The sequence below is a fragment of the Fundulus heteroclitus genome, chromosome 2, assembly GCF_011125445.2.
Source record: "Fundulus heteroclitus isolate FHET01 chromosome 2, MU-UCD_Fhet_4.1, whole genome shotgun sequence".
Classification (NCBI taxonomy): Eukaryota; Metazoa; Chordata; class Actinopteri; order Cyprinodontiformes; family Fundulidae; genus Fundulus; species Fundulus heteroclitus.
In genome coordinates, this window is record NC_046362.1 from 38,566,729 (window position 1) to 38,581,189 (window position 14,461).

The 14,461-nt window shown below is 41.8% G+C and overlaps 1 protein-coding gene across 1 annotated transcript in view; it reads right to left on the bottom strand.

Annotated features, from left to right (window-relative positions):
• Positions 1-6,772: 6,772 nt before the first annotated feature.
• Positions 6,773-14,461, bottom strand: part of cdh13 (cadherin 13, H-cadherin (heart)) — a 432,538-nt gene continuing 424,849 nt past the window's right edge. The window contains exon 15 of the mRNA XM_036126911.1: positions 6,773-8,312. Coding sequence (XP_035982804.1) covers positions 8,305-8,312 — 8 coding nt within the window. The 3' untranslated portion in view covers positions 6,773-8,304. The remainder of the gene's footprint in view (positions 8,313-14,461) is intronic.

Genomic DNA, 14,461 nt, shown 5'->3' on the forward strand with positions numbered 1-14,461 from the left:
TTGAATGTTGTCTCATTAATCTTCCAAGAGACTCCCCTTACAAAGTACCTGTGGTACTTAGGAATGAAACTGATCATGACATCTCCTTACCTGTCAGATCTGTCATTGGCGAACTTAGTGCTATCCAAGAGATCATGCCTGCTCAGAACACTGCTAGTTGCAGTAGTCAACAGCAGCCCACTAGCCAGAACGACAAGCAGTCTAGTTCTAGCCTGACTTTTACCTTTGGTGAATCACTCCCTGAAAAGTGGAAAGTTGACATGACAGAAAAGTTGAACAGTTTTTCTGACGTTTTCTCACATCATGATCTTGACTATGGACATGCAACAAAAGTTAAACACTCAATTAAGCTCAAGGATGAGACCCCTTTCAAACAACGCCCACGTCCGATACACCCACAGGACTATGATGCAGTGAGGCGTCATTTGCAGACTCTCCTTGAGGCAGGAATCATAAGGGAATCCCAATCTCCATTTGCATCACCCATAGTCGTGGTTAAAAAGAAAAATGGGGACGTTCGATTATGTGTGGATTATCGACGTTTGAACATGCAAACAATCAAGGATGCGTACGCGTTACCTAATCTGGAGGAGTCCTTCTCTGCCCTGAGCGGGTCTCAGTGGTTTTCTGTCATGGACTTGAAAAGTGGGTACTATCAGATTGAGATGACAGAGAGTGACAAGGAAAAGACCGCATTTGTTTGCCCACTTGGTTTTTGGGAGTGGAACCGAATGCCACAGGGGATAACAAATGCTCCAAGCACTTTCCAGCGCTTAATGGAAAAGTGCATGGGGGACATCAATTTGCGTGAAGTACTCGTGTTCTTGGATGACATAATTGTCTTCTCAAAAACATTAGAGGAACACGAAAACCGTTTGACAAATGTTCTGAATCGCTTGAGAGAAAACGGCTTGAAATTGTCACCCGAAAAATGTAGTTTTTTCCAGACGTCAGTCCGCTATTTAGGACATATTGTCAGTTGAAATGGTGTTGAGACCGATCCCCAAAAGACCGAAGCACTTAAGACCTGGCCAAGACCACAGACCTTAAAAGACCTTAGGTCATTTCTTGGGTTCTCAGGGTACTACCGTAGATTCGTAGAGGGGTACTCTAAGATTGTAAAACCCTTAACCAACTTAACAGCTGGTTACCCTCCAGTGCGAAAAGGGGTTAAAATCACAAACTTAGCTTCCAAGTACCACAACCCAAAAGAACCATTTGGTGAAAGGTGGACCCAAGCGTGCCAAGACGCTTTTGAACAGATCATTGACAAGTTAACGTCTGCACCAGTGTTAGGTTTTGCAAATCCTCTGTTGCCTTACGTTGTTCACACTGACGCAAGCACAACAGGCCTTGGTGCGGCGTTATACCAAGAACAAGACGGGCAGTCCCGAGTTATTGCTTATGCAAGCCGTGGTCTCTCTCAGTGTGAATCTCGTTATCCAGCACATAAGTTGGAATTTTTAGCCCTTAAATGGGCTATAACCGAAAAATTCCACGATTACTTATATGGAAATGTTTTCACAGTGATAACCGATAATAATCCTTTGCGGTACGTCCTAACCAAAGCCAAACTAGACGCAACTAGTTACCGCTGGTTAGCGGCCTTATCTACGTTCACTTTTGACATCAGATATCGAGCAGGCAAGCAAAATCAAGATGCCGATGGGTTGTCTAGGAGGCCTCATGGCAAGTTTATGGATGACAGTGAATCTCGAGAAGAGAGCCAAAGAATCCATGAGTTCACTTCACACCATCTCACGCCTGTAAACATAGTCCAAGCCACCTGTGAGCTACATACTGTTTTCCAAAACGATCCTGACATGCCCACCTGTTACATTGAGTCGCTTGCCGTTCACCCAGATGCAATTCCATCGACATTTGCGGATGATGAAACACTTAATGGTTTTCCCACAGTCCCAAAGTACAGTGAGGCCGAGATAGCTGCGCAGCAGAGAGCAGACCCCTCCATCAGAGTGATCATTAACTTATGTGAGACAGGAGAAGCAGATTTCAATGTTGTTAACGAGCCAGAACTTCAACTTATGCTGAAGGAAAAGAGCCGCTTTGAAATTAAAAACAATCTGCTGTTCCGCAAAAGACAATGTGACAAAAAAACTCAATACCAACTTGTCTTGCCACAAGCTTTGAGGAAACCAGTACTTCATAGCTTACATGATGAAATGGGTCATTTAGGAGTCGAAAGAACAGTTGAATTAACCAGATCTCGCTTCTATTGGCCAAAGATGGCTCAAGATGTTGAATCAAAAATCAAGCAGTGTCCAAGGTGCGTTAAAAGGAAAAGGCAACCTGACAAAGCGGCACCTTTGGTCAACATACAGACATGTCGTCCTATGGAACTTGTTTGTATGGACTTCTTGTCCATAGAACCTGACAGTCATAATGTCAAGGACATTCTGGTAATAACAGACCACTTTACTAAGTATGCGATAGCCATTCCGACTCGAGACCAAAAAGCCTTAACCGTGGCCAAATGTCTATGGGAACAATTTTTTCTTCATTATGGATTTCCTGAACGCCTTCACAGTGACCAAGGCCGTGATTTCGAAGCACAAGTCATCAAAGAGCTGTGTGCCTTGGTTGGTACCAAGAAAGTGAGAACAAGCCCTTACCACCCTAGGGGTAACCCTGTTGAGCGCTATAACCGTACATTACTCAGTATGTTGGGTACGCTCAAAGACAAGGAAAAATCCAAATGGCGTGATTATGTCCGACCTCTCACTCATGCGTATAATTGCACGAGGAGTGACGTTACCGGGTTTTCACCCTACGAGTTAATGTTTGGGCGCCAGCCTCGATTGCCCATAGATATAGCATTTGGTCTACCAGTTCAGAAAGAAACAGGCTTGTCTCATTCACAGTATGTACGTAACCTTAAAACTTATCTGAAAGAGAGCTATCAGTTAGCATCAGCCAATTCAAAGAAAGTAGCTGACAAGAACAAACGAAGATTTGACATGAGAGTAAGGGAGTCAACACTTGACACAGGCGATAGAGTCCTTGTGCGAAATCTTCGCTTTCGTGGCAAACACAAATTAGCTGACCGATGGGAGCCTACCATTTATGTTGTCCAAAAGAAGGCTGGAGATATGCCTGTGTACACAGTCAGTCCCGAGGGTCAGGAAGGGCCCTTGCGCACACTCCACCGTGATCTACTGCTCCCTTGCGGATTTTTACCCGAGGAGGAGGAAATGGTAAAACCAAAAGCGGCCTCAAAACCTAAAACAAGGCAAACTTCCATTCATCCTGAAGAAAATCCTCCTGACTCAGATACTGAGGATGACTATAGTCCATGTTTCTATCCAACAACTATTGAAACAACCACAAGGATCGTTCAACCAAACATTTTGACACAAAAAACGGATGAAGCAAAAGCAAGTAAGGAATGTGGAAACTTACCCAAGGATCAAATCCTGGGCCAATCTATGGAAAAAGGAAAGGACACTGGGAACAAAAACCTACCGGATGAGACACAAAATGGAAACCCAAATGGAAACCTACCCGAATTAACACTCATTGAACTGGAAACTGAAAACACAACAGACAGTGAGAATACCGAAATCGAAAATGACAAGACAAACAATTCTTTTCACACTGAAACTTTAAAGAAAGTCGAGCAGTCTAAAGATATTGAACAGAGACAATCTACTGAATTAAATGATGCTGAATTTCCTGAATCCAGTGATGATCAGACTGCTGGTATAGTTCGCAGATCTGAAAGACAGAGAAAACCCCCTACTAAGTTTACTTACCCACAGCTTGGTAGACCCTTGATTTCTTTTGCACAAACCATTCTAGAAGGGTTTAACAAAGCTCTGGTTGAAACCTTTGAAGGTGATCTTGACCCTTGAGACAACATGAAGGGACTCATGTTAATTTAGAGGGGGAGGGTGTAACCCCCCTGGTAAAAAGGTTAAAACAAAATTAATTTGGTTTAAAACGGGTTGATTTACGTTTTCTATATAAACCGTCCTTTATTTTGAAAACCGGAAGTTATCGTGACGGTAACAGGAAGTGATATGTAGGAAGAGAGAGAACGTTTTTCCCTCGTTCACTCATGCACAGAGCGCAACTCTACTCTCACGTGTTGGTTGGAAAGAAAAGAAAAAGAGTACGGAGAGCGTTGAAGGAACACGTTTATTGCTTATTTTCCCTTTTGATGTTAAACTTCTTGGTAAGCTAGTAAACACATGTTCTCATTTAATGTGTTAAACTGCTCCTGGCAGATAAGCTAACTCATTGTTTGGTTTTGCACATTTTAAGTTCTTGAAATAACGTTTTGTGTTAAAAAGAAAAAAGCATTTGTTTGATAGTTTAACAAGCGCATTCATGGTGATGTGCACTGCATAGATAAAAAGTGGAGCAAAAGAGATTAAAACTGTGAAGGGACTAGTTACACTTGCAAATTGTGACTGCAACCAAAATGCAAAGGTATTTTGTGATAAATTTGTCATTTTAAGTTTTAAAGTGGAAAAAAAAACCAGCTAAGCTCTGATTTGTATTATATTTTGTTTATTCACAATCTAAAATCCTTTTATGAAGGGTTTTCATACGAACTGTGGGTTGCACATTATACTGTAAAAAGTAATGTGTTTTCCATATGTAAGTGAATTCACTGGTAAAATGTTATCATATTTCATTTTATTGTATGTTTTATTTGTTAAAAATACACTTTAGCAACAATGGAGATTATATTTGGAAATGGAAATTGGAAATTTGTAGTTAACCGTTGTTAACTCCTGTTAGTTATTATTGCAACTGAGAAATAGATTTTCTGTTGTACAACACTTTTAAATGATTATTAAATCATTCTATTGATTTTCAAGCAATTGCATATTGGAAAATTGGGACTATACAACCTGTTTTGTTAATACAGGTCAGGTCTTTTGACTTCGTGGAAATTGATTCATCCAGCCTAAGTGTCCAACGAGGCTAAGGAGAATTGACCCATTGATGGCGAGCCTTCCCAGTCGGATCGTGAGCTCTACCACATCATTCACCAGGTTCTGTGGTAGGATTGTGTCAGTTCGCTGACAGACATCCGGAGAAACTTCTTGGATACAATTCCTGACTTGACTTATCCCCTGACTAACTGACTTACGAACTTGAACAATTATTGAAGTTGGAGTTACAAATTCCGGAAGAACATTCTTCAGAAGAACATTTTATTTTTTTAGTTTTATTTTGGGCCCATAGGTATTGTTATTTTTGTATTGTACTTTTTTCCATATCTGTTACTAAAGGTACATTTAACTACAAATATCTGTGTCCATCACGTTATTGCTATTGTCTCAGCTCCTATGAACCTAGAGCGTAGACGTGTACATACCCTGAAGTGGGTTACAAAAGCCTATCTTATCTTATCTTATCTTATCTTACCATTTTCCTGTGATTTCTGAGGCTGATCGCTGCTGTTGGAGGGAGGTGACATTCAGATGAGCTCATAAGGAAACTAACCATTATCCACATTTTGGTCATCATGGACTTAACTGCACCATATATTTATCAAATGTTTCGATAAATTGTTCTCAAATCTTGTGTAAAACCCAGTTTGAATGCGGCTTATTTTATATCCAACTCTTTCCTGCAGGAGCTGCTGAGGGACTGATTCTGTTTGCTTGCAGCATCTTTTAGCAGCAGGTGGATTAAAGTGCTTTGTTTTGGTAGCTAATCATGTCTAATAAGCTGTACTGTTCACATTTTAGGCTGCACTCCACTCCTTTAACCAAAGTTTGAATCAGGAGGTTCAGAAGTGCTAAACATGCATCTAAGGTGAAAGAGGAGGATTTCTGCGACCAGCCGACTCGTTTCCAGCACTTACCTCCAGATGAAGAATCCAGACTGGATGTGAGCTGCTTCCACTTCCTCTACAACAATCATCACCCCGGATTATCCGTCCACAAGAGCAGAACCAGCCGCTTCTGACAAGGATCAACCGACCCGCTCAGAGCAGATCTACTGTGAACTTCACAAATTAATAAAGTACCTTTGATCCATATTTTAACACCCACATGAAATCCAGATGTTTTTAATCCCCTTTCAAGCTAAGCAGAAAATGAACCCCTTAAAGATAGTCTGATACCCAACTAATGAGTTCTCATTGATTTAAAAACACCAGGTCGATATTACATGCAATTATATTTTTGCTGGTTTATTTCCCCCAGAGGCCATTTCTCCAGGTCATCTTAGAAAGATGATTATATTATCTCATTTAAAGGTTAAAAGTTGTTTTTTTTCCATGTTTTAATCCACATTTACCCACAAAAGACTATTGGAAAAATGAAGATAGCACCGTATTTCCACTGATTCTGACAGATTTCTGCTTAATTTAGTGTGAGCTATGAGGAGATTACAGAAAATAACTTAAAGCCTGACTCCGCCCACATCTAATATTTAAAAAATGTGCCTAAAGGAGGTAATTTTTTAAGTAAGGAGGCAGTGAGCAACACGACTGATTCTGAGTAAAGTCTGCAGAACCGGCCTCTCAGCAGGCGAATAAAGCCATATAACATCCAGGTTAAACATTATTACCTGTCTAATGCACATTTCTATAGCAGGTGGATGTAAGCAGGAAATTAAAAGCTTTCTTTTATTTATGCCAACACTTGTTTCATATTTATCCTTCACAAGAAAATGAAGTTATTTACAAAATACAAAACATGCAAGCATTTATTGGCTAAATGACACCTGCAGGATAAATGCATGCATGACTCAACTCATCAGAGCAAACACGATCCATAAAACAACGTTGTGGGAACTTTCAGTAACGGCTTTATTAAATTAGTGCAAAAGACAGACAGAACTCATTCAAAATGTCCTCTTTTGTTTAAGTTGGTCTTCCAGACGAACCCACACACACTAAGTTTCTCCGATGAACGCGAAGGATAAAGAGCAAAACTATCCACCAAAACCGAACTCTTTGTTTTCTTCTTACACAACTTCTTTTGACTTGCGATGAGAGATGGACAAAGACGAGGAAAGGCGGAAATGAGCCGAACCAAACCTAAATACAGCTGCAGTCAACAGAACGTCACTCCTGATTGTGCAATTAATCACACATTAAAAAGGAAAACCAGAAAAAGAAGGAAAACAAGAAAAGATGTTACAATAAAATAGTGAACACAACAATAGCTTTAGAAATTGTTTCTAAATTCACTGAAAAAGATGCTTTCCTCTTTTTAAACCTATTTACTGTGTAAATGACCAAAGAACTTGCAATCAAACTACATAAGTTAATCAATACTGTATATTTATACAATGGTAAAAAATAAAAATATTTATATAATAGTACTTTTTTTTTTTAAGGTTTACGCCATTACTGTAAAGATTTACTGTTTTCCACTCCATGACAACTAATGCAATAAGAACAGAAGCAAATTGAAGAAACAACTCCAGAGAGTCTCTTACTTTGAAGGCTTATGGCTACAACCTTGTCCTAAAAAGACCACGACCACTGCAGACAAAGAAAAACAGGCTTTTCTTCTTCCTGCCTAAAGACAGAAACAAGATCAAACACGATCTGTGACAGGGAGACAGAAGAACACGTCGAAGCGTTCCCCGCCGTCCGCCAACCAGGACAGCAGCCAAGCCGATGCAGAGTCCGCTGCTCCAGCGATGGACTCGCAGGACAGAGACAGACAGGTAAGGAGACGCTCACAAATAGTCAGGCAATCTTCATGAGGGGGAGCACAGGTAGAAGAGGTAGCCATGGGGTGGGGGGGGGGGGGGGGGACCCATAGGTGTCAACGAGGGTAACAACTGGAGGATTATGGTTCATTAGGAGTTAGACGTCTTTTTTTTCTTTTACATTATCGTTATTCAAGTATCGCCTACAGATGTGGCAGGACACCACGCACACCGCTAACACCCTTTATATCCTATCGCTGCAACAGAGAGGCGCCAAACGCAATGCAGGGACGACTTGGAAAAGAAATTAGATAATCAATGATGGATGAAGAGCAGGAGAGAGAGAAAGGAGTCAGAGAGGGAACAAAATCAGAAGATAAGAGACGGCTGAAGGAGAAGAGCAGGTGCAGCGAGAAAACTGGAGATGGAGAGAAAGAATGAAGTGGGGGGGGGGGGGTAACATTTTTACCAAAAATAAAAGAGTGAGGGCACAAAGCTGTCGTGTCAGTGAGAATATTCGATATTTGCTTGTTTGACTTGACGTGGTGAGAAGATTTCTTCTTCTTGTTCTTCTCTCCTGAGCCCGGGTGGCGTGGTGGGGGGTTAAGTCGTTGCTTTTCAGTGTTGCAGAAGGACAATGAGAGGTTTCAGCAGAACTTACAGGCCTGGTGAGAAGAGAAGGATGGGAAGAGAGGAGGGAAAGACAAGTGTTAGTGTTACCATCGACATGTGGCTCTAATCATGATAGACATTACATCCGTTACTCTGGACCCGGCCTTCTTAACTGTTCAGCTGGGGTTCTGAGTGGTAATCAATGGCTGTCAGTATCTAACCTGTCAGTATCTCATCTACAACAAATTAAAAACATGACTTCACTTTCACATCTGGCAATTCCATTTTATTTATAAAGCTCTAATTCACAGTACGTCATCTCCAGCTACTTTACAACGTCGGCTCAATCAAATAAAAACAATTAACATCATTTTAAATCTGATAATAAACTGGTAGCCAATTAGCTGCTTTCAGAGAGGATAGGACACTTTCTCCAAACGTGTTTGCTGTTAAAATACTGAATCCACATGAAAGCGAACGAACAAGAAAAGTTCACAAGTCAGAGTTTCAAACTAATGCTTCGTTAATAAATGAGGAAAAGAAGGATTCTTTTCCTCTTTGGTGCAGGTGCCTGCACAAAGCAACCCTGAAGTGTGAGGCAGGTTGATGAAAATGCAAAGACACAGGTAAACTCCCCTGAGAGCACGCTCACAAAGCTGCTGCAGCATGAAATGTGATTTTATTGATTTCCTCCCTGCCAGCCACGGCCTGCTCTCTACTTCTGACATGGTTGGAGATGGAGGAGCATCCCTCATTCCTGTTTGAGCTCCTCTCATCTCCTCTTCCTCTCTTTGCTCTCTGGTCTCTTCTGTGACATGAATTCAAGGTAAAATTGCACGTTATAGACTTGGCTTCTGTCCTTAAACTGCACTTAGGAAAGAAGCAGCAGGTCGCTAATTGTGCATCACATATGAGCGTTTGCTAAAAGCTTCACAAGTGCACTTATGAGTCGCTACAGTTTTACTCTTTGATTAAAATGAATTGATTTAGAAGTTTGGAGTCTTAAACTTATTGTTTCATTTTTTTTCAGTTTTTACATTATTTAAAGTGTTTTAGTGTGAACGTGTGTGTGTGTGTGTGTGTGTGTGTGTGTTGGTTCACCGAAGGCCGAAATGGAAAGTTTTCCCAGGTGCTTCAAGTAAATTTATTCTCCACTATCAGAGAAAAATGCTAATAAGGACATTTAAAAGGAGCCGTTGAATATTTGCTCTGACACCTGATAAAATGTCTCTTCTGTTTAATGTTCCCTTCAGTGAACCCGTCTTTTCCCTCTCCAGGTGTTAGATTACATTTTAAATAAGCTTCTGTATAAAAAGAGAAACAAAATGATAAACTCTTGCAGATGCTTTTTACTTTCACACAACGTCTGATGTCGGAATGTCCCAACGTTTAAAACGAAGAAACTTTTATCACATTTCTTCTTGTTGCTTCGCCCACATTCCACTAAGATAATTTACAATGTTTGCTTCTCCAAAACCACATTTCTATAATCGTAACATTCGATTGGGCAGAACTAGCTGCCTCCACCTCGGCTCATCGTCGCCACATTTATCTCAAAAGGCTTCAAGAAAACTTTAACACAACTGAAATAATGCAGTCACAGGAAGAAAACATTGAAACACAGAAACTTTGGCAGTTCCAGTCCCCTGGTTGCTCGTGTTGACACGTTTAATGTAACTCAACACGTTTAAAGTAACTGAACACGTTTAAAGTAACTCAACACGTTTAAAGTCGTGCAGCTCTAACTCAGATGTCCTGATGGGGAGGGGACAGCTGATCCTTCAGCCGCAGCTTCCAGAGGATCTCACTGCACAGCCAGTCTGGAAAAGCTGATCCAGGCTATAAAGTGTATCTCTCACGCAGCCCCCGTTGCTGTGGGTGGGGTCGGAGGGGCTTCACCTCCACTTCAGGTCCTCTGCTGCAGGCCTGGAAGCTTCTCAGCATCTCTGCTGCTCCTCAGACTTTGCTCTCCTGGACTGAGATCTCTGATGTTTCTCCAGGTCGCTGTTGGAGGCATTTCTAAAGCTCTTGTTCCTCTTTCCTGATGTTTCCATCCTCAGGCCGCCCCCCCCCCCCCTGCTGTTTATCAATGATCCTGTCTGCAGGATTCCCATTTTGCTGGTTTGGATCTGGAAGTCTAGGCTCCATTATTCTGCGCCTCTGGTTTGTGGTCAGCACCAACGTTTCTGTACCGGCTGCTTGGTTATGGCGTCCATGCAGGATCTGACCAGTCGGCCACTTCAGCCATCGGTCGGTGGTGCGTCTCATGGAAAGATGCACCTCCAGCTCTTATCTTCCAGTTTCTATGGCTAGAACTGGATGTTTCTCCAATATAGAGCATTAAGCCTGAACCTGGTCAGTTAGACGGCAGCTCTGATGGATTTCTGGTCAGTTCTGGTGGTTCTCTACAGGTGACAACATTTTAATGTCTAGTTAAAGGAAAACATTCGAAGGAGACACATTTTCCTCCTGAAACAGGATCCTGACCAGGCTGAAACCCCGGGACAATACGTCATAATCTGGTGATGCAAAGTTTTGGGCCTCTGGTCCAAAATATTAATCTGCCTCAAAAAGAAATGAAAAGATAGAAAAAGCAAATATGTGCATGTCCAACAGAGCATAATTCCCACAGGGAAACATGGTGGTAGTGGCATCATGCTATGGGCTCACTGTACATGAAACCAGCTTTTAGTGAAAATTGGTTAAAATTCTAATACATTTTAAATTTCAATCACTTGTGACTAAAATCCTGAGGTAGAAAGTTACGCAGGAAGAGCTATATTATATTTAATTATCACAATAACTACAAACATAGATCTTAATCAACAAAGTAATAAGTTCCAGAGAGGGAATTAAAGGTTTTGGAGCGGCCTAATCAAAGCCCAGAACCAAATCTGACAGGAAGTCTGTGGGTTCTCCTGAGGACGGCTGCAGACAACAGATGTTCTCCCAGTGGGAGAAACCTGGAGAACTTCTGCAGGCGGAGAAGATCAGGGAGGCTGAGAGACTTCCACCAAAATACCAAAACCGGATCAGAACAACATCCGTTTAAGTGGATTCACAGCAGAACCAGGTTCTTCTGTTTTTATTTTGGTCCTCTGAAGGAATAGTTTTTTTATTTTAATGTTACACTGAAGGTGAAGTTCAGAAATTTTAATCATGGTTTCATGTTTCCAGCTCATAAAAAACTCACATTTTATCAGAACCTGAACACTTTTCAGATCCAAATCTGTTTAATGGCAGCCTGTGGATCGGGACTCTAACCAGCAACCCGTACCTCTTCCTGGGGACTGGTTAACTTTATGTATGAAACTTTAATGCAGTTTACAACATAAGCAGCGGTTGTTGGAAGTGTGGTAATGTGAGAGTTTGCTGGGAGCCCTCTGGGTTGAAGGTTCAGAGCCTGAGGAAGAACTGCTGAGCAAACGGGGCAGCCAGAGGTTTGCTGCTCTGTGGACTAAAGATTACAGAGCAGGAGAGTCAGAACCGCATTCATGACAAACAGGAACTAATTCGCTCGTTAAAGATCCGCCGTTTTAATAGCTGCAGATTATCTTAATTAGTGAAAAGTTCTTTGCTGAATCCTGGAGCCAGAGAGCGTCTGAACACCGTCAGCCATTAGAGGGACGGCTGGAGTTAAAGATAATCTGTGTGAGAACAACAGCATCGGCACAGATAAATCAGACATTTTAATTAGAGTTATTACTAAAGATAGTTTCATTTAAAACCCTTTTACATGACTGAGGAGGTTTTCATGGCACTCAGTAATGACCCAGTATTGCTTTCAGAACAAACCTCCTGTTTACCAGAACTACCAGAACTACAGGTCCGTAACAAATGTCTTTGGGTTTTACAGAAAGAAATGATGTTTAATCTGGAGAAATTAACATTAGTTAAAATCAAACACTAATATAACAAAAAGAAAATCACTAGGAAGGCCAAACCCGCCCAAACCCGACCGTTTTACAGCGCCAAGGTTCTGAGTCTCTTTTCTCTCCTTCCCCTGATTGTTTGGGACCAAATCAAGTTCATCGCTTTTGATCTTGTGATAAAATAATAAAGCAGACTTTCACTTTAACAGGAGTTTCCCTTTTATAGGAATAGAACCGTATGAGTGGAATCAGGTCACACCTTTATCATCGCTGATGAAACCTTAGTTTCAGTGAAGATGCAACCGGTGATCCGATCATCTAATCCCGCTAACGTCCCGGCCGGAGTGACGACAGCTCACTTTAATTTCTGCAAAGTGAATTAGTCTGCAGTGGCTCAGAAGTGAATAAAGTTACACACAGAGTTTACAAAGAGGAACATTTAGCTTTATTTAACAGGATTACACTTAAGCCTCGCCTTTCTCTGCTAATCTTGCTAAATGCATGCAAGGAAAACATGCTGTTTTAAATTTAACGGTGGAAATTAGTCATAGCTTCTGTTTCTGGGTCATTATAGTTTTTTTTGTTGTTCTTCTCTTTAACTTTTCTGTTAGCTTAGGCCGTGCAGCTGCTTCCACGTTTTGCTCAGCTCTCTGGAGCGCCGTGCTTCAGAGGCAACAGCCAGACAAACGGATGGTGCCGTTTGACTGCTGACATGCCAATATGTCCCGCCGCCGTTTTTCTTTCTTTATCCCGCCTCATCTCTTCCTCTCCCCGCGAGATTAGAGAGCCGTCTTGAGGTATGCGAGCCATAACTCTGCCAGACACTGTGAAACCAAATGGACTTGAAACACTGCGGAGCGATCGAAGCGTGCTCAGATGAAAATGAATATATAATGCAGAAGGTGGCGCAGGATGGGTGGAGCCGATTGTTTTTACACTTGAAGGAAACTTTAAACTCAGAGTATTGGCTTCTCAAATCTAATAGAGTCCCTGGCGGCCCGGTTTCCCCTCACAAGAAGAGCCGGATATAAATGAGGCAACTCTTTCCTCTGGCTATAAGTGAAGCCCCTGACATGAAAATACGCCGCTGAATCAATTCAGTGCAGCTTTAACAGCGGCTGTGAAGTCATCGGCCAGAAACAGATGAAAGAGGGCGTTTGGTGGAGAGAGACGGCGTTGGATGAGACGCAGATTATCACTTTAGGCGAGGTGGGCTTGTAATGAACGACTCACTTCATGTTACAACCTGCAGAATGAAGCAAACGCGCTTCCAGAGTGATTAAGGCAGCGAGGCTCTGGTGATGACTGCCGCGTCCTGATGCATGCTCTGGTGTCGGCTGGTGGATCCATTTTCAGGCATAAGCACGCAGAGATGCAGACTTGTAAACACGGGATTCATCATGAGAGGCATGCTGCTCTCGCATCTGGTGGATGTCTGGAGAAAAAGTCGCAGATCGTACACAAAGAGAAGCAGCAAGCGGACATCTTTCTTCTCCACGCTCTCGTTAAGAGCAGAAATGACCAGATGGAATATCAGACTCGCTCACTGATGTTGACCTATCATTATTTGAGGTCTCTCCATGTAAAAGTGCTAGCTTAATGCATGGAAGGTATATTTAAGAAGCTGCAGGAGAGCGTTTGTGCTGCTCCGTCGTCTGTGGAGCAGGGAAGAGGCTGACAGTTGATTAGCTCAGGTGTGTCCCGGCTGCCAGGCGAAAACAGAGGCGCTGCAGCATGAAGACGAATCAGGAGCCAGTCTGCCGGGCTAAAACTGAATATAATGAAAGTTAATAAGCCTAAGGCAGCTCGCAGTATAATGATGAATGAGCTCTACATGCATCTGAAATTCATCAACTAAGCAAACGGAGCAGAGTTTAGTCCAAATACCTTAATGTCAAAATCATAAAGTCCCACTTTGCTGCAGGCGGATTTCAGCTGAATGAATGAATCATGAAAGAAAAGGAACTCACAACATCCGTGATTCCGTACATCTCTGTACATTTAAATCCAGAAAAAAAAACAAAGCAAAATCTCTATTTTTCACGTTATTCAAAAACGATCAAATACTGAAAAACTTTCTGAAAAATCATTAAGGTTTTAAAACCCATAGAACTGAATTGAGCTTTTGTCAGATTCTGTTCCTGATAGTGAATCCACTGGAAAACGGTTCTAGTTCTGAGATTCTGTTTCACACATGAAGGTTCTGCAGGATCAGATCCAAAGGAACCCTGTAATGGTTCCGTACGAGTGCTGAACCCAAAGGCTCCACCAAATAGTTGCTGTATAAATACATTTCCATATCAATATAGATATGTGAAGGTTTTACTATT